The sequence below is a fragment of the Gordionus sp. m RMFG-2023 genome, chromosome 4 (genome assembly GCF_954871325.1).
Source record: "Gordionus sp. m RMFG-2023 chromosome 4, tfGorSpeb1-WG-v2, whole genome shotgun sequence".
Lineage (NCBI taxonomy): Eukaryota > Metazoa > Nematomorpha > Gordioida > Chordodea > Parachordodidae > Gordionus > Gordionus sp. m RMFG-2023.
Genome location: NC_088778.1, coordinates 31,826,295 through 31,853,004, shown reverse-complemented (window position 1 = coordinate 31,853,004; position 26,710 = coordinate 31,826,295). Strand labels below are relative to the sequence as shown.

The following is a 26,710-nucleotide window of genomic DNA, read 5'->3' as shown; positions in this document are numbered from 1 at the left end:
TGAAAGCATAAAAAAATATAAATTTTGGGAAGACTTTTGCAAAGATTCAAATGCCATTTTTTTTTTGTTTTCATATTTTTAAACCTATAAATTTTGTGATTAAGATCTTCTAATTTTGAGAAAAAAAAGGGTTATTAAAAATTATATCGAATTTTATAATCAGATTGTTCACATAAATAATAATAATAACAATAATGCCATTCACTTCTTTCGCATCGCAAGACGCAAAATTTTGGACCTTAACTACGCCAATTCGCCAGAACAATATAAGTTTGGTATGCTACGGGGTAATATTACCCGCTTTAATTGTTATAGGATTAATAGGAAATTTATTATACTTCGCGTGTACGATGAAGATGCGCGATAAGATCATTTTCATATACGTAAGGGCTCTTTCGTTGATAGACTTTTGCGTTTGTTTCTCATTGATAATCATTCCCTTCTGGATATGGAAATGTAACACTGAATTAGATTCTATAAATTCTATACGTGTGTTGAAAAAATTGTTGATATCTGACGATTCCTACAGTCATGGATATAATTATACTATGCCTGGAAACTTTAAAGAGGCTAATTGGGCCAGATCTCACATAGATTTATCGCTCAGTGTTAAATATAATTCATTGATGAAAGAAAACCAATTTATTCATCAACAACTTTCCATGAGTGATATGTGTTTTGATCCAAAATCGTCGATAGTTTTACAGATACTGAATGCTTTCTTGCTGACATTCATTTGCTGTAGCAACAGTTTAAGATTGGCCATGTCTATAGATCGTTTATCTGCCATGGCATGGCCTTTCAGCTACGCTACAAAACTTTCTCCTAAATACATTTTAATGGGCATTTTCGGTCTAAACCTTATTTTCTTACCTTTAAACTATTATTACTTCAACTTGGGGTCTTTTAAGACACAATCATTGTTTTCGGGTGGAAACCTTTCAGTGAATGACAGCACCTATACTCGTGAGGGCTCCTCGGAATTTTGCGGTTATAATCATTCCATGGTTAGAAACGATAGTCTACCAAATTCTTTTAAAATATATAATAAAACAGTAAATATATTGTTTTTCGTGTGCCCATTGATTATCAGCACATTCGCTAATATGGGCGTCATTTATATATTGAAACGGATTAATTCCAGGCATATAGAAATTATAGCGTCAAGTATTTTAACAAAAATTAAAATTATTAGAAGCATTAAAATTAACCATAATTCGCCAACTATTAGTTGTCTTATTGAACTTCAAAACGTAAAGTCCCACTCTCCATCATCAAAAGACAATAAAACTATTAATATTAGCCATAATTTGCCATCTACTAGTGGTCATATCGAACTTCAAACCCTAAAGTCTCACCCTAACCCATCGTCAAAAGTCAATAAAACCATTAATGTTAACCATAATTTGCCATCTACTAGTGGTCATCTCGAACTTCAAACCGTAAAGTCCCACTCTAATCTATTATCGAAAGACAATAAAACCATTAATAACGATTTTAGGGATCCCAAGGATTCAAATAAACTACGCGAAATTTTAAATAGCGCGTATTCCAATTCGATTGTCTCCCCTTCGAAAAACAACTTAATAGGGCCATTTCCTGAGCACAAAATTCCTTCAAACTTTTCAAGAATCAAATTAGCCGGGAACAAAAATGATAGTCACGTGGTCAAACATTCGAAGCCGAAGGATTTTAAGATCACTTTATTGGTGAGCGGATTGAGCATCGAATTTTTCGTGCTGATGTTGCCAATGATCATCATGGTATTCGCTGGTTATCCTCTTCCCAACCTATTCCAGATATTCGAATTTGACTCTCTCGATTTTGCTGCGCGATCGCACCCATCGCACGCGATAACGAATGGTTCTCGGTATTTTAACATGGAATTTAGATCTTTAAATTATAATGAAACGATTAATATCGATTATAAAGTTTCTCCTATCGTATATATTTTATGGTTTGCTAACCACGCATTAGGCGCTTACCTTAAGTTCGCTCTGCACCCAACTGTCAATCAGATCGCGATTGAAATTATCAATAAAATTAAGAATGGGATCAGAAGAAGAATTCTCTTAAAAAAATATAAAATAAATAATAATCATTTTTTTTGCATTATATAATGAAATACTATCTTATCTGGAAAAAAAAAATATGTCTACATTTCAGGTTTAAAAAGACTATAATGATCACAGAAAGATATATACTTGTTCTTAAAAATAGAATATAGAAAAATTTGCCTATCTCTATCTATTACTTTAAAAATAATAATAATCTATTTCTGCCAACCCTATCACGCAAGCGGAGAATACAAAAGCCTAATAATTATTGCCGCCTTAATAATTTTTAGTTCGCTCCGGTAGTCAGACATCTTGTGGATCATTTGGATCCCCAAGCCCTAAAATTCAAAACAATAGGGCTAAGTAATCACGAGTGATCCAAAAGAAGACTCCTACCTCGACAAAGAATATCAATCGAAATCTGTCGTTTCAACTGTATTCCGTACATGGGTCATTAAGCCCCGCCGCCCATACCTTAATATATATTTATTTTAAATTATTTTTTTTTCAATTCCCCTTTTTTTAATTATATATTTTTATATAGATTATAGATATAGTATGTTAATAATAAGCCTTTTTATCGTATATATATGAAAAATAAAATGATAAAACAACCCATCCTTATTTTGACAAGATTAAGTATTATAGGGAAAAGTGGATATTTGTGTAATATTTTTTACAACTCTCCATTGCTGTCACTAATTATTTTCTTTTAATGTCACTTAATATTATTCTATTGCTTTTACATTCACCCCCCTCCCTCTTTTTTACGAATCGCGATTGTACTATATAATATATAATTTATAAATTATTAATGTATATTATATAAAATTTTAGGTGCATCAAAATTTACTAAGACAGCTGTCTCTACTCTTAGAAGAACTAAGAGTACTCCTAACCTAAAGGGTGGGAAATATATATTAATATTAGGGTTTTATGTGTTTGTAATTTTTTTTAGTAAATTAATGTTGTTATCAAATAAAATAATTAATATTAAATGTTATACCTAGATGTTTTAACCTTTTTTAAAAAAAAATCAATTGTAGATATTATATGTATACCTTCATTCTCATAATAATTAACATTAATAAATAAAAAAATTTGATGCATTTTTTTTAATGAACCATCTGGAGGAGCCAGGGATGTTTAGCAACGCTGTAGGTTGAGTAGTAAACTTTTCTGAGTGTTGTGACAAAGCCTGATTTGGATTATTAAGATTTTAGCTAAAATAATATTATGTAAACATCAAGATTTGGGCAAATAGATGCCTAAGCATTTCTGCCAGCTACGAGCACAAATCTTTAGGCTTATATAATGTTATTTTGGTTATAATCTTAAACCGGGCCGTTTTTTTTAAAATAGATCTGCTTTTATAAACAACATTACTTATATGCATGTTGCGCGTGTATCATTTAAAATTGTAATCTATCGCCCCCATTATCAAAATAAATATAGTTATTAAAACTGATCAAATTATACATTTCACTTATCGCGATACAATATATAGGATAAATCGGTTTGTTTTATAAAAGAAACTATATTTTTAAAAAATTTTAAAATTATTTTTAAGTATAAATGGTTCTATTAGTGTTATAAAAATATAACTAGTTATAAGCAGAGCAGCTAATTACATTCTTGTAAATAATAAACTAGTTAGTAACTCGACACTAATAAATTTATTAGTTATTTTTTAAGTTACTTTATATATATATGTGAAACCATGTTTTTTTCTTTTTTTGAAAAAAAAGGTATTAAGATTTGAGTTTAACCAAACAAATTTTATATCAATGTGTAGGCTTAATTATTAATCTTCAAAATAAAAATTGACAAAGCTCTTTCTATAATAGTTTAGCTAGATGAGGTTCTATGTAAAAGATGTTTTTCCATAATTATGTATTGACTGGCCATATACTATGTTGTTGATTTGCCATAATATAATATTTAAGAATTTTATTATAAATATAAAATAATATGTTAATATTTCTATATTATTTTAGTTATATAAAAAAAATTAATTATACACTAATTTTATTATTATTAATGTCTCAATTTATCATCATCTATTTAATGATAATATTAAAAATTAATATCTTAATCATCTTTTTGCTAAACATTCTTAAGCTTGTTCACCATTCGAGATTTCACCAAAAGGTGTTTTGCACGAGTTATTCATTTCAATGAATATGTGAATGTGCGAATTGTGCCCAATCAATACATGGCCAGTTAATACCCACCTCTCTATTATTATTAAGCGCCTATATATATCTATTAAATAAAGCTTATAAAGCCTAATTTTTTTTGTGTGAATAATGATAAATGTGTATGGATATATTTATATAAAAAATTAGTAATCTAAATTAAAAATTTTATCACCAAACACAAGAGATGTGTAACGTGATTTTACCGGAAAGAGTTACTAAAAACAGTTTATTAAAAATATTTTTTTTGATTGGATTTCTCTAATAAATGAACTTAGGTAAGGTGGTGCATATCATAAATATACATATTTTGACCAATTTTGAGAGAAATAGGTCAAATAGATAAAGGGTTAAAGAGTGGTAGCCACTCTTCAAACATGGCAATTTATGGCACATTTATATCTCATCCTAAAAATATCGTTCGGAGTAGGGAGGCATAGACTCACGCACGCCCATTGAAAATATTATTTATTTTTAGATATAATCTTTTCCGGCAAATTTTTAGGTAGAATTAATTTTTTATTTTTGTCCTAATTTTAGATAGAAAATCACCTCTTTTTTCGCGAATGTTGGAAAATTTTTAGATTATGAGTCCTCTCAAGTTAAAATAGTTGGGTGATGCTACTATTTCATTAATGCTCTTTATGATGAATTTCTCAAATCAAATCTTGAAATTATTGTCAGGAGTCTAAATAGAGGAATCTCTAGATACCGATAATGGATCTTAAATACAGATTACTAATATCTTAATTTTAAAACAAAAATTAACCCGATAATACTTTTATCTTGTGCTAAATGAGAAGGCACCATAAATACCAAGATACATTTTTATAAAAAAAGATCATTAACTATTTAAGGAAAAGTTTTAAATATAAAAATAAACACTTTTATATCATTCATATTTGGATAAAGAACATAACATAAATTATAATTAAAAATCTTTTTATTAGTCCTTTCAAATGTATTTAGTACAAACAAATACAATTTTTAAAATAAATAATATACAATATAAAGGTTAAAATGAGATTTTATTTTAAATATAAATGAAACAAAATCAAAAGGGAAATGAGTTAATAAGCCGATGTTTGATTTGATGACCTTTAATTGCAAGTTCTTGGACTAAGAAAAAATCTTTCTTTTGGTTCGTCTGTTTTGATCGAATTTCGTCTGCTTAGTTTTTTTTAAAAAAAAAAATTATATCTTGGGCTCGAGGACTTGTGAGAGTAGTCATGATTTCTTGGAACGAAAAAAAATATTCATCAAACAAATTCTGAAGTTATCACATTTCACTTTTTCTATCGTTAACAAATTTTGGAATAGGTTTGATGGAAGCCCAAGGGCCAATGCAGGAAGAATTCTAAGAGAAAGAACAGAACTTGCCATCTTTCCAGGTAGCCTAGTGACTTTATCGGGTTTTTCTATTGTCAGGAACACAAATGGGTAAGTTCCGTATAAAATTTTTTTTAATATAATAATAAAAATAAATTTAAAAAGGCTCATTTTATATTAGCAAAAAAATGTATATTTACATTAATTGATATAAATATTCCAAATTTGATAAGGGGTAGATTAAATAATCAAGCATTTAAAATTTTTATCGACTCAATCCTAAGTTTTTAAAGTATGGTATTAAAGAGAAAAAGAAAGAAAGAAAGAAAGAAGAAAGAAAGAAAGAAAGAAAGAAAGAAAGAAAGAAAGAAAGAAAATGTATAATGACGCCAAAAATGCCTCTTCATATTCATAATCATAGGAAAAATAATTCCTGATTCTTTCGCTTATGCCATTTGGAGAGCTTTAATAAAGGGTTAGACAATATTGCAAACTTAAATTTTTAAGTTTATTAAAAGTCCCACTTAACCAAAAATATCATGGGCACATTTCTCCATAAAATCCTTCTGATTTGTCTGATGCAAATTTTGTATAACTTACAACTTTACATTCTCTTCAATATAAAAGTAATATCTATATATTTTAGTTGGGACTATTAATTTTTTTTAGATAACAAATTTAAATACTCATATTATCGTTATAAGATATTTCACGTTTTCTCGGGAACTTTCAATAAATTACATTACCATCTTAGTTCCTTTATCTTTTCTTACGATTTATGACATAGAAATTTCATAGTTTGTTATATTTTACCATTACTCTACAGTGAATTGAATCCATCATGGAGACTTTAAGTGCGATATTGTAGAAAGATTATTTTTTAGCAGTAACTATTGCTAACGTTACTTTAAAAAAGAAACACGTTACTTGTTAGATTTGAAAAAAGTAGCGTTACTGTTACTCGTTACCTGATGGAAAAAGGAACGAGTGACTCAATATTTAATAAAAGTAACTAAATACTTAATATATTATAAAGTTCCCCCAAATAGTTCAGGAACCTTTGAAAAGTAATACAAATTTTTCTATATAATTATTATCATCGAATTTGCTAATATTAATTATAAAATGAAGGCTTCTAAAATCAAATTTTTATATAAAATATTTTGCCTAATCTATTAATTTTTAATGATAAAATAAATAATTGATACAAATCAAATTATGTGCATAATATATAGTGTAATGAAATTATTGTATCCATAAATTTTTATAGTTTAATTCACATTTTTCAAAATTGAACATTTATAATTATTTTTTAGTATGCGTAATATTTTTTATAGCAAAAATGTATATAATTTTTTATAAATATAATATTTATTAACTCATTTATAAATATTGCATTTTTTTTTATAATTCCAGTTTGCTTCAACATCAACATAAAAGTATTATCATTTATTTTGTTTTACTGATTTATTAATTATTATATTTATAATTTTTATATATATAAATTTTTTTAATTTTTCTAATCGGCTACAAAAGTGATTGAAGGACTAACCTCTACTAACTAAGCCCTAAAAATAATATAAGTTTCATCGTTTAGTTGCTTTCAATCAACTTTTAAGCGCGAAGTTGTCACAAATTTTTAATTTTGCTTATAACTTTTCCTTAAATTCGGCTACTATACGGATTGAAGCACTAATAATCACTAACGAAGCGCTAAAAAATGACATATGATTTATCGTTAGTGCTTCCAAATGTTCGGCCAACTTCACGGAGCTGATATTTTGATATGTTTTTATAAAATATATTTGCATTACACGTTTATCGAATATAAAACATTTAATAAAAAAATTAATCGTTAAATTATAGTATATTCTTTAGTCAAATACTTCCCTTACTTATTTTTTTTAAAACATGTGATTTATTTTGTTTTTACCTGATAACTAGAATAGAAAAAGGAACGTATGTTTTTGATAAAGGGAAGGATAACCACGTGACTAAAAGGCTATATATATATACCATTTAATAAGACGTTTAATATTTATAAGAAAAATAAGATTTTTGGAGAAGGCGAAATTACGAAATCTAACATATGTAAATCTATAACTCTCCAGTACAACCAGAGTTTGAAACCGGAACCGAAAAAGATTAGCTTTCCGGTTCTGACTCCTTTTAAAAAGTGGTTTGTTTACGTGTCCTAAAACTTTAAAAAAGTGGTTTCCTGTTCTTAAATTCGATGCCACTTTGAAGGATTCTGATTTAAAACTTCGTTTAAAGCAATTAAACCCTATAAAAATGAATGACACAAGATTTTAAACAATATATATATACATGTGGGATAATCGGAAAAAATGGGAGTCTAATAATATGGCAAGGAAAAAAAAAACCCGAACAAAATATGATAGAAAGCCGCGAAGACCTCTGGATCCCTATAAACAAGATATTGAAGGAAAAGAAATAACAGCGGCAGATATCTATTTTAGCCTGAGCAGATGTTATTTTTTTTTTGAGTTTTACGATAAATATTTAACACGGTTAGCGAAAATATATACTACCTTTTTTGTGCGTTTAATATAACAAACAAAAATTTTTTTTACATGTGAGTATTATTTTATTTCCTAAGATATTTTTTTTTTCTCGGTGATTCTTTTCCCCTAGAATCATATAACCACCCAATAATTATTGTCAGTCGGTTCCATTTTTGGAAAAAAACGACTACACTAACCCTATATATTTTAGCACAAAAAAAAATTACGGAAGTCTGGAAATTTAGCTCTCTGATGACAGAAATGCTTGGAAAATCTATCGATGAAATCTCAAGGCTAGCGTATTTTTGGCTTAACAATTTTAACTTAAAATTGGTGAAATAGAACAGTTTAGCCAAACAAACTTACTCGCATAAAGAGTTGTGATCCTGTATCTAGATATAAAAATGTGGTATCTGTATCTAGATAGATTTTTGATTTAAATATCGGTATCTAGATATTATTTTAGACGATGTTGTATCTAGACCCATTTAAAAAGTATCTTTTAACAACTCTGCTCGCATTTATATATTCGTCCATGAATTTTTTTTTTTGATTTTATGCCTTTTATAAAAATCGGGGAAAATAAAGGATCCTCAACAAATAAAACCAATTTTATTTTTTATAAATACAGAGCCACAAAAAACGAATATAAAATTAATAATTTATCATAAAACAAATATTAAAAATACATTTTAAAAAATAAATTCTCATTTTTTTCATTATCGTTCATAAATAATCTTAAGGGGTCACAAAATTAATATACTATCCAATAAGGTATATATATACTATTAGATTTGGCGTCTCGTGAATTAAATGCATTTTAAAAGTATACTTTTGCATATGAGTCAGTTATAGCGCCAATTTGTGGCATGGGTTAGGATTGGTGGTTAATTAATGGTATTTGAGAGATATCGATTAGGTAGAGTAAATTCAATTATTTTTCTTTGATAACGAATATGAGAGTTCAATGTGATTATAGATCTGGCTAATTATAATTTTAATGAAGTAATTAATTTTTTTTTGTTACAAAATTTTACAACACATCACTCGTCTAATTAACTTGTCTCAAAAATTTCGTCTTATTTAACTATTTATACAAAAAATAGCTGTAATTAATACAGATGAAATTTGTATACGTTGGCGTCAATGTGTTTTAATTACGACTTTTATTAAATCATTTTTTTTGAGATCGTTTTAATAAATTTAAAAAATCGGATCTTACCTGAATTATATTCTATCATGTTTGGAATACATCCGGCGTGCAGCTGTCAGAGCTAGAAAGACCTGTTTCAGAACAAATAACTTGTCATAAAGAATGAACCTAATTTGCCCGAAGGATATAGCAAATAAATTTAGCCTTCGTAAAAGGCATGATAAACGCTTAAAATATCATATTAGATCAACATTAAAAGGAACTGTTCATGCAAGGCTTGGCTACTAAGTACCTCCGCATCAGGTTTAACGAAATTTTGGGAAGGGGAGTGATCATCAACAGCTATTACGAGGTATCTCGGACAACCCTGTTTTTGTTAGGCAATTGGCGGTGTTAGAATATGCAAAAAAAATAACTATTTAAAAAAATACCGAGATTTCCGATGTTTATAAAATATGTCCCAATTTAGCGCTCTAGTAGAACGTTTGCCTAATCTAGGGAAGCCTATTTTTGAGTAGCACGCTATTTAGGTATAAACTTCGAATGGTTTATTTCAAAAAAATTTATTCGCCAGAAACTTATTTCAAACTCGAGTTAACAATTCCCATTCTTTATTTCTCCTTGATTGAGAATAATGAAGATTTATCTATCATTTTTAATACGGAATCCGTTAAAATACGACTTATACGAATCAGAAAATATTAATGCAATACATTATGAAGAAATACAAATAATTTGTTGGGAATGGTTAGGCATATATTATGCATAATCAATGTAATATTATGCGTTTTAAAATCAAAACTCACATGTAAAAGGCAAACAAAATATGGATGTCCCTCTAAAATAGTCGAATATCGGCGATCTTGTATTTGCTGCTACCCCATTTGCATGGGATTAGCACCCACGTTTATAATCAAATTGTGTAATGATATATACATATTATAGTATATATTTTTTTAAAGTGAAATTATTTCTCTACTTAAATTGTATTTCGAATTTAAATTTGTTAAATCGCAAACTTATTTTTTGTATTAAATAATAATAATAAATAAAAATTTATATTAAAAATGATTAAGTCAGAGGTATCCGAGATTTTTGCTAAGGAGGGAACATTATTAGATGAATTTTTTTCCTAACATTTTTTATTGGAGATCTTTAGTTCGATTTATTGTTATGCATTTTGGCTGTTTTATTTTTAAAAAAATTAACTTTTCCACTTTTATAAAATTATGTAAGTCGTTATTTTTAAAAAGTTATTAAATTTTTCTTTCAAATTCTTCCTTATGATATAATTGTATACATTTCTTTGGGGAGAGGGTGGGATGGAGTGGAAATTTTTAATCAGCTTTAAAAAGATATTTACGAGAAAAGGCAAATCCCCTTGATTAGGCGGCTCAAGTTATCTATATAATTCGTAAGGTAACTTTACAATGTAATAAATTACTTCAAAATTTAACGGCAACTAATGTTACCCCTTTCTTAAGAAAATAACTTTCTTTTAATAACAGTACTATATGTATTTACTATATAGCCGTATAAATAACGAAACCTCTCGACTTAACTCTATTTTAAATTTTAACTTTGTCAATCATGCAACAATAAAAATTCAGGAAAAATAATAAGTAATCGTTACGAAACGAAGAAACAATACGGCGAGGTTCTCCCCCTTGCGATTAATTAAAGAAAATATCTCTAAATATCTAGGATCCAATGGGAGAGCCGATTCCCAGACACGTGGAATAGGGTCGATTTTGGTGACGGGAAAGAGTTAAAACAAATTCTAGTACTATACACGGAGTGGGGAACTTTAACATACAATTTAGAATTTTTATGCACATTTTAAGGAATAGTATAAAATTTGTCCTTGTATAGTATAAATAGATTACATACTCGATTTATATATAAATATATTTATTTTAAAAAAAATAATTTATATAAAAAGAAATTGCGTTTAAATAATCGTTCTATCCTTTATGGTGTGTTACGTTTATAATTTAAACAATGACATATATAATACCTAGATTGACGATTCATTCATTAAAATGCATTTTTAAGCGTCGTTGAATGCAAATCAGCTGGTCCCGCCATTTTGGTAACACATATAGTAATTATTATCATGTTAAAAACTACTATTAAATTGGTAACTTGCTTCCTTATTATCTCGATGATCCGGTTATTCTTTAATAAAGTTTGCGTTGGATATAGGAATAAATTAGGCTCTCGTTTAAAATTTTAATAATGATTAGTCTAACCAAAATGGCGTCTCCAGCTGATTTGCATCGATGCACACTTTTAATGAATGAATAGTCAGTCTAGGTATTATATATGTCATTGAATTTAAATGTTTTGGGTATGTAATTAAGGTTATTAATAAATGGAAGATTACAACAAAAGCTACAAGAAAAATGAGATAAAAGATATGTAAATATTTCAAGAGTTTAGGACATAAAATTAAATTAATTTAATCAATATTGCTAAGTTAAATATTGCAATATATTCTTCTTTTATTAAATTAGTGAGCGAGTAATTTAATATGCGGGTTTTTAAAATATTTAAAAAATACGCAACAAAAAAAAATCATTTTTTTTCGTCGGACATAGTTTGTTTCCCCAAAAGTTTATATTCTTCCGCAAACTTGGCTTCACCCTTTTCAATGGCGTCGTCGATCCTTTTCAACTCTCGATCCATTTGTTCCATGGGTTCCATATACAAGTTTTCCAGGTCGGTTTGAGATATCTTGAAGGTAGCGGGGGGAAGAAGAGCGGCTGCTACCATTCTCCTTTCATAGATCATCAAATTGTACAGGGAGCATGCCTTGTCCTGATATTAAAAAAATAATTTTTTAAAAAAATGACAACAAAATCATTAACAGTGCATATTTCGAGGATAGAAATAATTTGTCTGGCAAGGATTAAAATAATCTATGTGCCCCATTAATCAATATTGAATTATTTTTTTTTGACAAATCACTTATTCTGAAATAATCTCATTCTATAGCAACAAAAAAATATGTGGAAATTTTTTTTATTTAAATTATCATATTGTCTTGTGACTTAATTTGCATAATAGTATAGCATAGATCATTAAGCCTATTTAAATTATATATATATTTATTTTAGAATTGTGATTGAAATAAATGTTAGTTAATTGATGAATTTCATATTGAGAATTAAAAATCCCTTATTTAAAGGTCTCAAATTATACATTATATTTTTTTTGTAAAAATAATACTTATAAGATTCTAAAATAAAGCACCACATTGCCTACAAATGTATTGAGGGATTATTTAGTAACAAAGTTTATATTTTCTGATCACCACCTTAGATTTGGGTATAATAATATAATTATTAAAATGATGTTTGAATTAGAATTGTTACTTTGTTGGAATAGTTTAGATATATGTTATTTAATATAAAGTTTTGTAAATTGAAGGTCTAATACCCAAGAATGATACTAAAAAAATTAAAACTTTTGAAAAGATGTATAATAGTAATCTAATTAATATTTTAAACAAAAATGTTAGTTTTACTGTGGCTAATGCTTCAACATTTATGCCTTTGGTTTTCATAAAACGTATAATATTGTTATCAAACTTGCTTATATTCTTTTGATCCCCCACTCCAATTATCAATGAATCTGATGGTGAAAAACAATATTTAAAAAATGTCATATGTAAATTAAAAGTATAAACTTAAGTTTATGATAAAATCCTTTAGATAATGGAATGGACACTATAATATAAGTCATATTGAATAATGTTTTCTGCAAATTTAATCAAATCCTATTAACAGGAAAATTTTGCACATTCAAAGTTGGACAAACAAAAGTCGAACTTTCCAATATGTAAAAATTAATGTTTTTTTATATTAAGCTTTACCTTTAAGCAGGGGATCATTATAAAAAATGGTTTTTAGTAAAGATGACTCAATTTTAAATAAAATTATACGACAATAAAATATTACAGTAGGTTTATGAATAAATTAACTAAAAGAAACTGGTATATCGCAGCCTTGAATCATTGATTGCAAAAATTGATGCTACTGGATCAGCAGAAAAATAGTATGGTGGTGGTAGACCACACAGAGATTGTACTTTAAAAAATGTTTATTGTCAAAACACTTGTATTGAATGAAGAAGACTGACCTAGCACTCACAGAACAATTTATATCCAGAGAAACTTGTATTTAGAAAGCATAAGAGCATTAGGTTATCCATTGGGATCTACAAGTAAAATATTTTTAAAAAACACAAGTCTAGGACTTCCCATCTGGTACATACCAAACAACTTCTACTAAAATACACTCAAAAGTTTGTCCATTTCATATGGTTCAGAGATGAAAAGTTATTTGCAGTAATTCCACTGATAAATCTATAAAAATTATAGGGTGTACATTGCAGTTTTAAAGAAAAAAAAACTAGTTGCAGCTGATTGATTGCTTCCTACTCATTCAAATTTCTCTAAATCCTTCATGGTTTCAGTCAAGGTATCAAGTTTTGGGTGCAAAGGGCTTATCTTTATTAGTCCAAAGGTGAAAACTAATGGTACATACTATTGTGACAGTGATTATTTCATATTTCAGCAGCACAGTGCTCCAGCTCATCAAGCCAAAAAAATAGTAAAGCTCTGCAGATTTTATTTCATCCACTCTTTAGCCTCCCAAAAGCTCTGATCTCAATCTGGCCCATTCTATATGAAGCATCCTTCAAGAATGTGTTTATCAAACCCACATATGCTACATTTGTGTAATCAATGACTGGCAAGATCAGATTATGGCAGACAATTTGTCAGCTCTGAAGCAATTTTGACTCAAATTAATTTTAAATGTTGACATTTTTGTCAAATTTTAAATCTTAATTAAAAAAAATGAATATTTATGTTAAAAAGTTCAAATTTGGTTTGTCAAACTTTGAATGTGCATATTGGACCATTTTAATGGAATTTGATGAAACTTGCAGAAAACATATCTCTCTCTCTTTCAAACTATAAAATTATATTGTTGCATATTTAGAATTGAGATTGATTGCTAAAACAAAAAGCTATCAGTTCTAATGGAATATAGTGTAGTTTCACATTAGTATATTTTTGATAATTAAAGTGATTCAATATTAAAAATTGTATAATTTAAATTTGTAACCATAATTAATATCAGGGAAGTAAAATTAAAAAATGTAAACTATTATATAATTATTGTAATATTAACCTAAATTGGGCTCTAATAAGTAAAAAAGTGCTAAAGATTTAATGGTAATATCATCAATATTAGCAACCTAGATAAAAATTTATTTAAGATAAGATATTTATATTATTTTTACATTCCAGCTCAAAACAGTTCGGGGTAACATAATTAATGGACCATATATGTTTAATCCATTGTTAATCTTGAATCCAGTGGCACTATAACTATCAATCATTATCACATCTTCAAATTTCCGATTTAAAATATCTACAGTTACCTTCTCGTGTCTCACAATATTTTCTGTCACATCGTATTTACGGTATCTTACACCTAATTTTATAACTTGTCGAAAATTTTTTAAACCATTAAACATAAATGAGTGTATGAATAAAATGTTGATAATAATAATGTATTTATAACCTAGATAGATTTTTGATTAAAATATCTGTATCGACGATGTATCTGTATCTAGATCCATTTAAAAAGTATCTTTTAACAACTCTGATATGTATACAATAAAATTTATACTCGGTACAATATTTTATGTAGAATTTATAGTGCAATATATAATAATTTTATATGTGCAATTCTTAAAATTCTACAACGTTGAGAGGGCGTATGCGCTTTATTCCGTAACCCAGTATATTTTAATGGCTACTTAAAATTATCTTTATTCATTGATAAAACAATATAATAAAAATTCCCAAGAATTAAACTCTTTAGAAAACTATCATGAATAGACTATACTTCTCTAGGGTATGTACCTTTTAAATATATATATATATATATATATGATTTTTAATATACCCTTATTTGCATTAAATATAATTTGATATTGTTCTATTTGTATTTAATTTTTTTTTAAATGAAATGCTTTTTAAAAATAAAAAAAATTTTCAATATCGTTTTTTATCACATCATATTTATTAATTTTAATAGAATGTTTCATTCTTTTTATAAATAAATAATAAATAATAATTTAGTGCATTAAAATAATAAATACTATGTATATTTCCTTCAAACATTTTTTAGTCAAATATTCTCAATAAGCCTCTCTGTGAATTTACGGTTTCTTGATGAACAACGTAATGTAGTATCTGTATCTTCTTCATTTATTGGTACAACATTTCCGGAACTTCCGATAAACTTCGATGAGTCAGAATAAATGAAAGATCTCTTACCTGATCTGCATGTTTACGCAATGTACTGTGGTGGAAAATTTCAACGATATAAGAATTGAACCCTATCCTATCTTTAATCCCTCCCTTTCTCCAACCTTTAGTGTTCTCATTACTTAATCACATGTTGTGAAATCTTTTCTCTCCTTTTCGCATCATGATTTTGATTTTCTTTTGCCTTTCATGTTCAATTTGGTCTTATCCAATCCAAACTCGTTTTCAATTGTCTTGACATAATCTTGGCAGGAAATCTCCCCATAGAGCTATATCCCCCAGTTGATAGATTATACCTACAAAAATACGAATCGAATCGAATAATTTATTATTCGTATTCGTATGAATAATAAAATGATTATTCGATTCGAAAATTTTATTTACCATGAATTAAAAAAGATCTATTATAAAATTTATTTTGTAAAATTTAACTAAGGATAAAGACAAACAAATTTTATTAGTGAGACAAAATAGAAGCATACATATATAATATATTTATATACAATGTGGAAAAATCAATATAATATTCATATTTATAATGTAGAAGATAAATCTGACAACAGCCAATTTTTCAAACATAAAGTTTTTCGGATTGTTTCCTCCTTTAACGACATTCTGTATTTTGTAACCATATGAGCTCCAACAGAAAAAAGTCGCTCACATGGGGTTGAAGATCCCTGTATCGACAATATGTCCCTCGCCATTTTAGATAACACGGCATTAGCAATATTTTACAAATAAAGTGGTAAAAACTTTAAGCAAAAAGTCAAATTTATGATTTCTCCATCATCAAATGAAAGAGAAATATCAGGTTTGCCCGTCATTCTTGATGTGATGGGATTAACAGTTTATTATAATTGTATATGTTATGTGTTATATAAATTACCTTCTTCGTCCATCTCTATCATAAAAGAAATTTCTAAAGTAATGGTCTATTATGAGATAAATTAAAATGAAGTTTCAAAATTTGGCGCAATTTTCATTATTCCACTAGGAGATTTTATTAAATTGAAATAATTTCAAATAATTCCTAATAATAATATATGATTTATATATGATTATTTTCCAATATATATTAATACTATAAATTATTTTAGTCGAATAATCTCGAATAATTCGATCGAATTATAGATAAAATATTATTCGACGAATAATATATTTTCCTTATTCGAATTCGATTCGAATTTTCGAATCGAATAATTGTGTTATTCGTATTCGTAAAATACGAATCGAATATCGAATAACAAATAATTCGTTTTAGGTATGTGATAGATTGTCAAAACATTGACTCGCTCCTTGCGTAATATCGACCACTCAAAGTTCGGATTACGCTCAGCTAATCCATTAGTTTTCGGATGATAGGGTGTCGAACATATAGCGTATGTTATTTAATTTACAGTACCGGTGGAACTCCCCAGATATGAATTGTGGTCAATTATTTGATGCAATGTATTTTGGTATTCCAAACCTAGGAAACTATTTTTTTAATCATTTTATCATAAAATCAGTAGAGATATTCTGCATTAGATCAACCTAGCAATTTGAAATAGGAATCGACAACAATTAGCCAGTGTTGCAAATACACTGGTCTAGCAAAGTCAATAAGAATTATATCCCAAAATTCCTTAACTACAATCCAAGAATACAGGTATTTCTTGAATTCAAGATCTATTTTTCTGGTACCCAGAGCATATATTGATAAAATTTTCTATATCAATATCTTATCTGGGCCTCCAACAATATTATCTAAAAGTAGATTTCATTACATTTTCATCAGGATGTCTCATATAAATTATTCCTAGCTGCATTCCTTAATTTATTAGATTTAGCCAATCTTCTGTTCCATTCTATTATATTCCGAGTTAACTCTTCCCGTCGATTATAAAAATTAACAATATCTCTACCTTTATGACAATTAAAGTTTTGCCAACGAATATGTGATGCTATTATTTTAAAGTTAAATCTTGCTTCGACGCTTTTCGTAGAATATTTTCTCACAAAGCATGTCAACCAAATTAATACCTAGAATATCCAAGGCATGTTTAAATTCTTAATTTTCTTCTACGTCTAATATGAATCCTTGATAATGCATCTGCGATCACTTTTTTTCTTCCAAGCCTATATTCAATTGTGAAATAATTTGTCTTCTAGTCCCAACAAGTCAAACGATTATTAAAAGGTATTTCACGTTTTTCTTTCCAAATAATCGCTCTAATGATTTGTGATCAGTTCGAAGTAAATATTTTCTACCATAATAAATGAATGAAATTTCTCAATACCAAATAAAAAAGATAGAGCTTCTTTATCAATCGGAGGGTAGTATTTCTCTGATTCTGAAACAAGATAGTTTGTCCTTCAGTTTACTAATGACACAGCCCCTAATTCTGAATCAGACGCGTCGAATTCCAAATTATCCGCAACTGCGTGCTATAAGGAATTAACATTTCCTCGGGTGACAATAATTTTTTAACCTCTTCAAATGAATTTTGTTAATCTTTCGTCCACCGCCAAGATACTTTCCCCCTCATTAATCTATGAAATAGCGCAGCTTTACTATTAGCCTTCACCTTTGGATTAGAATAATCACCCTTAAAAATGATACCGATTTTAAAAAAATCGAACCTTATAAGACCAGCCGTCTGTAATTTGTATAAAACGATTTGCAAATTTTTTATGTGCTACTCATCGTTTCGACCAGAACTAATAACGTCATCTAAGTATGCACACGTCATTTGACAATCTTTTAACAACTCATCCAGGTATCCCTAGAAAGTAGGTGCACTTGCCAATTCAAAAGACATTTGTTGATAACAGAAATAATCCTTATGAGTCGCTATCGTTAGAAATTCCTGACATTCCGATTCTACTTCCATCTGTAAATACGCATCCATCAGATCCAAGATGGTAAATTTATCACCATCTTGGAATTTCTCTAACAAATCATCTAAAATAAGAATAATATGATGGTCATACAATAAACACGGGTTAAGCGTAACTTAGTTATCAACGCAAATTTAAATATCGCCATTACTCTTTTGCACATTTAAGGTTGACGTTGACCATTGTTCCCTAATTATAGTCAAATCAATCTTTTCGTTAATCCCAGAGGCCACTAGCCGGTCACGGGCTGGAAACGATATCAGTACAGCTGTATCCTTTAAATGTATTCGCACCGCAAAATCATGTATATGTCCCATCTTAACATCGAAAATTGTTTTATGGTTATTAATCAATTCTAGAGTAATTCGATGTTCTAGATTGATTCAAGGAAGCATTCTTAACCGAATTCCGCACTTGTTTTTTCTAACTTGACGAGGAATTTGTAAATTTAAGGTTACTATTCATGGTAACCTGAAGAGAGGCATCCTAGTAGTCTTCATTATTACCACTGGAAGAGTCCTTGTCCATGATCAATCTTAACGTTAACTTGGGTCTCGCCCTTAACGTCTAACGGATTGTATGCGGTCAATAGACTGGTTGGCATAATTTTTGGCCGTCCAATACTTGTCCTTATATTACGGATTAATGAGGCCTATGCACCGGTGTCAAAATCAAATTCATCATTAATGCAATTAGTTTTGTTTGGTTCTATCAATTTTGTTGAATCTTCCATGTATTATGAATGGAATCACTTGATGACACTCTTGTATACTTTAAATTCTTTACAAATCGAAAAATGACAAATTTTTACATTTGTTACATGCCGCATTTGTAGCTGGACATCTTTCACGATTATGAATATATTCTCATTTATAATATGAGAATATATTATTAATCTTTATTAAAAGTATTATCTATCGGTTATCCACTGAGAATTATTTTTAACAAGCTATTGCTTGTCTGAGAAAATTTTTTTTATTAAAATAAAGTAATATGATGATCATATATTGCCTCAAAATCGGACTTTTTTACTCTACGATAAAACAATTAATAAATAATTCTCTAAAAATAAAAATAGGATTCATTCTGAGTCTAAATCATGCCATTCAAAGTCAAATGCTGGCGCCGTTGTTACACGCCAAATTATTGCACGTAAAAAAAACAAACTATAAAAAGGATAAAAAAATATACGCAACAAAATAAAGAAAAACAACACCAATTTTAACGTCTCTCCCAGCTGTTGACTGCTGCATTACCCCCGACCATACGTTTTGCCATAGTAGTTGTTTTCAATGAACTCTTTTTCTTCTTTCGTCTTCTATTAAGTCAAACGGGGTAGTTGGCATTTTACAATGACAATATCATGAGATTCTTAGTCCACAAAATACCTAGAAGAACAATATACCTACCCCAAACATCCCTCATCCAATCTTATAAAAAACAAATTGAACATTATCTTTAAAGTCCCATCATTATATTAAGAAATTTAAATTATTATGTTATATCGCAAAAATATAAAAATGTAAACAACACTAGACTATAAATTAATTAACATTAAGTCTAGGTTTCTGTCCTAACTTTCAAAAACTCGAAATAATCAAGGGAACCACAGAATTAATATGTTTTTCGTTTCTCCATACTTTTTACCAATAAGAATTTCTACTTTTCATATAAAAACTTTGGTTCACTAAACTCAATTGTAAAACATCTATTCCCGTTCCCTTTCCAATCTCAACACTCCTCTATATAAAATCACTATCTTATTCATCTCATATCGCTTTACTACACTCATTTTTATTTTTTCAATTACAAAAAAAAAACGTTATTACCATATATATATTTTTCTTTCTATCAACAAAAATTTTCTATCTATTTTATTTTTCTCTCTCAAATTATTACAATAAAAATGTGATCCAAATTCTTCCTCATTCTTATGGGTCTTTTTCTTACAAAGATTTATTTGCAATTTACCGGTATATTACAAATAATGATTATTAAGATCAACTTACAAAAAATAAAATACAGGCTCTTAAACATTCACTAATAATTCATATATGTTAGCGCGAATGTGTTTTCTTTTCCGGCAATGTGTTACTTTTACAACTGTAAATCATTTTTAAAGCGTGTTTTTTTTTTTAAAAAAATTTAAAAATTTTATTTTACCGGAAATGCATATTCAATCATATTTGGAATAACCTACCCGCTATGAAATTTTGAACTTAATATAATATATATTTACCGTAAAAATAATTTATAATCCATGAGATAGGAATTCTAAACATGCTGTAATACATTTCCGGTAATATCCGATTTTTATTTTTAAAAAAAAAACGCCCTAAAAAAATGATTTAAAGTTGTAATAATATAACCCAATGACGGAAAAAGACACCTTGACGCTAACACATATATATTTAACTGCTACCGTATATTATTTTTTTTTCTGCTATTCTTTATTCTATTTATTGGTGTTGTTCGTTTTGGATTTTTAACACGGCGCTCTCAATGTTTCATCCAGAAAAATATTACGCAAGCCTGAAGATTTTGCTCGGAGAAGGAACAATAGTCTAGACATATATTATCGAAATCTCGAGGTTTAGGCGAGATTTTTCTGGCTAAAATATTGTGTTAGTCGTAATAAAAAATGGCCATTTAACAACACCACTATTTATATTTACTTTGAAAAAAAAATTAAACTTACCTTCTTTTTTTTTTAAAAAAAAACTTTAAAAAAACTTTAAAAAAAAACTTAACTTTAAAAACAACTCTTTATTCCTCCAGTTTACATGACTTATAAACCCGCAATATTATATTAGCTTTCCCGCCCACTAAACTTACAAAAAAAATTAATATTTCGATACAGGCTTTTGAATATATAGCTTCTTTCATTAACCGAGTCTCAGATTTCGTTAAGTTTCTAAAAAAACAAATTATTTTACAGATAATATCATTTTACAAAATAAGATATATATATAGAATAAGATGATAAGAAAATAATCTTTTAGATATCATATTTTTTTTTACTCTTCAGCCCATCTTGAGGAGAGTAACCCGTTGATTGTCAAATGTCCTTGAAAAAAAATCCTGACTTCAACCGACCTCGACCTGGTTCTATTTCCCTTCTTAGCTGGTCAGCATGCCTGACCCCACATTCTCCCACCCAGAAATCTTATACGGCATAACATTCTGCATATTTTCCCGATCCCCACCCTCCCAACTATTGGGTCATTTTTCCAAGCCTAAACCTTCCATATCACACGCTGGTATACACTGGGATACTCAAACGACTCCACAACGCATTGAGCCATTTTTTTCTCACCTCCCTCCCCCCAACCACATTGGGCATTTCCTCGGCAAATAAAACTCCCTTATCACACACTGGTACTCTCAAAAGCAACTATTGTGCCCTTTTTCTTGACTGACCCCCAAAACACATTGGTCACAACAAACCACCCATATACCACATTGGTACTCCTCACCCGGCCCTTCAAACACCATGGGTCATTCTCACCGCCACCCTATGCTGTTATGCCTATCAGGACAAAATGTCGAAATATGACCACTGTGGCCACACTCAAAACATTTAATATCCCTACAGACTACACTACGGCGATGTGTCCTCTTACCCTACATCTATAACATAACATTTTTCTATTCATCGACCCTTCCGCAGCAAACAACCGTATCGATTCCCTATGCCATTGATATATCGCCATTCTTTCCTCTTCACTTTCCATCCTATCCTCACCGATTCGCAAGTCTTCGTTACTTGCCCACCCCTGCAACATCTCTTGCACAGGCAACCACATTAGCCTCCTTATCTATTCTCTTCCCATTGGTCTTTCAATTAACAACGCCTGCCCTAGTATTTTAATACTCCTATATCGGCGCACTCTATTAATATCTCAACCATATTACCAATATCACCATTGCCCATAGTATATTATATTGTACCTCAACCAACATATATATTTAATTTAAAATTCTTCATTTAACTAAAAAATAATTAATTAAAATAATTTGAAACAAAAATTTTACTTATCTTTAAATTAATTAAATCCATATTGTTGTATTAGGATGATAATAATTCATTATATTTAAAGGATTATAATTAATATATATATATATTTACGAACCTGTTGTTAGCCATGTATTTTGTTTATTTTTGTGGAAAAAGAAAAATACAGTGGCAACAAAGGAAAAAGATGTTTAGAGAAATTTAATGTATATACTATCACTTATTATTTTTATGGAAATTTTTGAATAAAGAAATATTTGAGAAGAAAAGATTCATTAATTATTAATTAAAGAAGAAAGGAAGAAAAGATCTATAATTATTTAAAAAGTGAAGAGGTAAAAGATATATAATTAATATTTAAAAAAGGAAAGGTAAATAAATATATATATATATGTATAGATTTTTGGTATTCGTTATTTCTTTCTAATGGAATTTTTGTATTTCGTTACTTTCATTTTACATATAAATATTCTAAAAAAACAATCTAATTTAAATAATATTTATAAAAAAAATTAATAATTAACTTATCTAAAAAATATTTAAACTATTTGCTAAGTTAAAACAATATGATATAATTAATAAAATCAGCACTGAAACGACAAAACAGTACTTAACACCTTTTCTCACCAACACTTAACACCACTGTAACCCACTATACAATTTTTCACTATCACTTTTAATGACCACTGTACTCCACTATATTCCCACCTAGAGATGTAAAGGTAGGGAAATTTCCCGAATTTTCCTTTAATATAATAATATTTTATGGCAAAATTATGATTTATATTTTAAATTTCATAATTATGACCCCAAAACCCATTTTCTTTAAATCCATTTGTACAGGATCTAAGTGCTCACATTGGTGATGATATCGCATCTGAGCTGATATCATGGTAATTGAAGAAATTGGTAATAAATAATTTATCTCACTAGTAATTGATGATGCAATGAATATGGAAAAGGCCTGGAGTCTTGTTAAGGCAAAATATAATTATATTGAATGCCTTGGAATGTGCCGCACATGCCTTGAATCTGCCCATTAAAGATTTAGACTGCATTCCAAAGTGGAAACAGATCCGTTTTTTTACATCGTCAAAAGTCAATCTCATTAAAAATGATGTATATTGATTTTCATTTTTAAAAAAATTATAAGTAACGTTATAACACTCCATAAAATATTACGGATCAAAAAGTCAGAATGTTTTGACTTCGAAATTTGCGGGAACCGTTTTTAAGACGGAAGGTTATCGGAACGGAAGCACTTTGAACATATGTATCATTTTTAATGAGATTTACCTTTGACGGAACGGCTGTAAAAAATGGATCCGTCTCCACTTTCAATGCAGCCTTATGCCAAATATGTTTTATTGAAAAGATCACCAAAAAAAACCAAACAAATAATTAAATATAAAAAAAAATTTAATCGTATTTTATTGGTTACTTTTAAGGAGAGACAAATAATTGAAAGGATATAAATCTTCCTTAACAAAATCTAAGTCCGACAAGATGGGGAGTTTTGTTATAATGTCGCGAAGTTACGTGAAAAAATAAGGAAGTTTTGCAAGAAATTGCAATTTCAGGATTATTTATATACAAACAAGAAGGCGTATTTATATTGGACAAAGAAGGATGGACTTTTTTGAAATTTATTTATAACAAAATTATAATTGTAGAATCGGATACAGCGATATTATCTGACGTACCAGAAATATTTTGGGATATAAAAGATAAACTATCACTTTTATTTTTAATGAAAATGATAGGAAAAGTGTTAAGATGAACGATGCCAAGAATATTATTATGTAACAAATCTTCAGGATCCTAAATTGAGTTAACAATAGCTTTAAATTTAATATTATTCCAGGCTAAATTAATTGCGAGATTGGAAAAATTATGGGTAATTTAGTAGATTATCGTTCAAAACAAGGTTTCTAAAAGGAGCTGGCATATGGGAGAGCTCAATCCATACTAAACCCTGTTGTGTACAAATCAACCCATTTGTCAATTGGCAGTAAGATGTCTTTCGATACCACCCTTTAGGGACTCGTTAGAGAGAGTCTGGTCAGCATTTGGAAAAATTCATTCAAAAACGAGAAATAGAATAAAGATGAAATCAATCAGGCATAACATACATTTAAAGGATCACACAAATACATCAAGTTCTGGATATCATTAAAAGAGTTTAGATTTCGATTTATCAATATCAAGTTATAATGATGATATTTTAATTACATCCAATAAAGATGATGATGCTATTTCATAATCATCCCATGAATTTTAAATGTAATATATAATTTATGCTTATTTTAATTAATAAATTTATTTAAAAAAATGTTTACATTGTATTTTTGACCTTATTGTTTAATTATTTTATTTTTCCTTAGTTCTCCATATTTAATAAAAATAATTGAAAGGTTTAAAGTGTATTTTGTGGTTATTTTCCCTTTTTTACCCCAATTTTCCTTAGGGAAATTTCCCCTGAACCAATTTTCGCGGGAAATTTACATCTCTATAAATAATATACATTAGTGATCTGAATCAGACCTAATTTTTCAAACCGGGTCCGACCCAAAATTTTTTTATAAAATTTTACCCGACACGGCCCGAACCCGATATTTTTTTTGAAAAAATTTTGCCAGAACAGCCCGGGCCGATATTTATTTAAATATAGAAATTAATTTTTATAATTACTCAAGATAAACGAGTTATATGGCGTCTACTTTCTATAAATAAAATCTCATATTTTTATTTTACATAAAAAATTAAACATGAAATTGATAAATTTAAATATATTTTAATATATTTCTAAGGCCCGACCCGCCATAACGGGCCTCGGGCCGCGCCGGGTACGGACAGGGCCTACTTTTGCTGATCTCTAAATGCACTTAATTGTGTAAATGAGTTCGATATGTCTCCCATAGCAGCGATACACTTATATATTTCTATAATATTAAAGTGAAACATCGATTATATATTTTATTTTTTTTCATGCTTTTTTTAAATTTTTATTTATTTTATCTTCGGCCGGTACGAAAAGAATTTTACTAATATAATGTTTCCAGCAAATTTGATTATTTTACCTTGTCTTGTATGCGATTTAAATTTAGTCATGTTTCTAGTGATGTCAATCGGCTCGTTTTGAGCCGATTTTTAGAAACGGCTAACTCAATATGTTAACCAGAAAAATATTATACGCAAGCCTGAAGATTTTGCTTATAGAAGGAACAATGGTCTAGACATTTATTAACGAAATATCGAGGCTTATAGGCGATAGTTTTGTGGCTAAAATATTGAGTTAGCCGTCTTAAAAAATCTTCTCAAAAATGAGCCGTTTAACAATAATCACTACATGTTTTCCAAGAAAATATCTTAATCATTTCATCTCATTTCACGTTTACCATTTATTTTATTTTTACCATTTATTTATTTTTTTTTTATAAAATTTTTTTAGGGGAACAAAGAAATTATGTGCTATCTATTTTAATTAAAATTCTATTTTATTAAAATTAAAATTATGTTTTATTTTTATTAAATACTACTGTTTATTTTAGTAAAGGAGTATATGGTTTTTTTTTCATTGAAATTCTATATTTTTTATAAAATGCAAATGTTTTTTTTTGTTAAAGTGCTTTATTTTTTGCTATATTAATTATATATTATATATCAGAGACCTGCAGAAATACCATTTGTACCGCCCGGCCCGGATTTTTTTTAAAATATTTTTTCTGCCCGGCCCGGATTTTTTTTAAAAAATTTTGGCCCGGCCCGGCCAGAGTTATTTTTTATAAAACAGGCCCGGCCCAGATTTTTTTTAAAATATATTTTATTAATTTTTGAATTTTACAGCTAATAATAACGATTTCAAATATTTGGTTTTAAAATATACGACCTGACCCGGCCCGGATATAGTTTTTAAAAAAAATTTTCGGGCCCGGCCCGGGTAAATTTAACAAAATTGAAATACGTGCAGGTCTCTGATACATATATATTTTTGTTGATTTAGACAAATTTACTCAGTTTTGTTTCTTTTCAAAAATTTTCACTATTCTTTTCTACCGTTGACAATAATCATTCCTACTACAGATATTATTATATGATATATTTTAGGGACTTCTGTCCAAATAGGAAGAAATAATCATTTAATCCGCCAATAATAAAAGGGGTTGAATAAATAGTTATGATATCCAATTTTTATTTATTTACC

General features: G+C 28.5%; 1 protein-coding gene across 1 annotated transcript; it reads right to left on the bottom strand.

The window, feature by feature from the left end:
• Positions 1 to 11,493: 11,493 nt before the first annotated feature.
• LOC135928133 (NADH dehydrogenase [ubiquinone] 1 alpha subcomplex assembly factor 3-like) lies at positions 11,494 to 14,819 on the bottom strand. Its single transcript, XM_065464495.1, has 4 exons — positions 14,576 to 14,819; positions 14,464 to 14,530; positions 12,792 to 12,898; positions 11,494 to 12,082 (listed from the first exon to the last, which is right to left on the bottom strand). The coding sequence occupies exons 1-4, from the start codon at positions 14,810 to 14,812 to the stop codon at positions 11,840 to 11,842; spliced, it is 654 nt and encodes a 217-aa protein (XP_065320567.1). The 5' UTR covers positions 14,813 to 14,819; the 3' UTR covers positions 11,494 to 11,839.
• Positions 14,820 to 26,710: the final 11,891 nt, after the last annotated feature.

Bases quoted from the DNA above. Each gene is read 5' to 3' on its own strand.
- LOC135928133 (XM_065464495.1), bottom strand. From the start codon at position 14,812: ATGTTTAATGGTTTAAAAAATTTTCGACAAGTTATAAAATTAGGTGTA. The intron at 14,531-14,575 runs GTAAAAATAATA...ATTTTTATCTAG, and splicing joins GAACTGTTTTGAGCTGGAAT to GTTGCTAATATTGATGATAT. The intron at 12,083-12,791 runs GTAAAACTAACA...TTTTAATATCAG, and splicing joins ATGTTGAAGCATTAGCCACA to GACAAGGCATGCTCCCTGTA.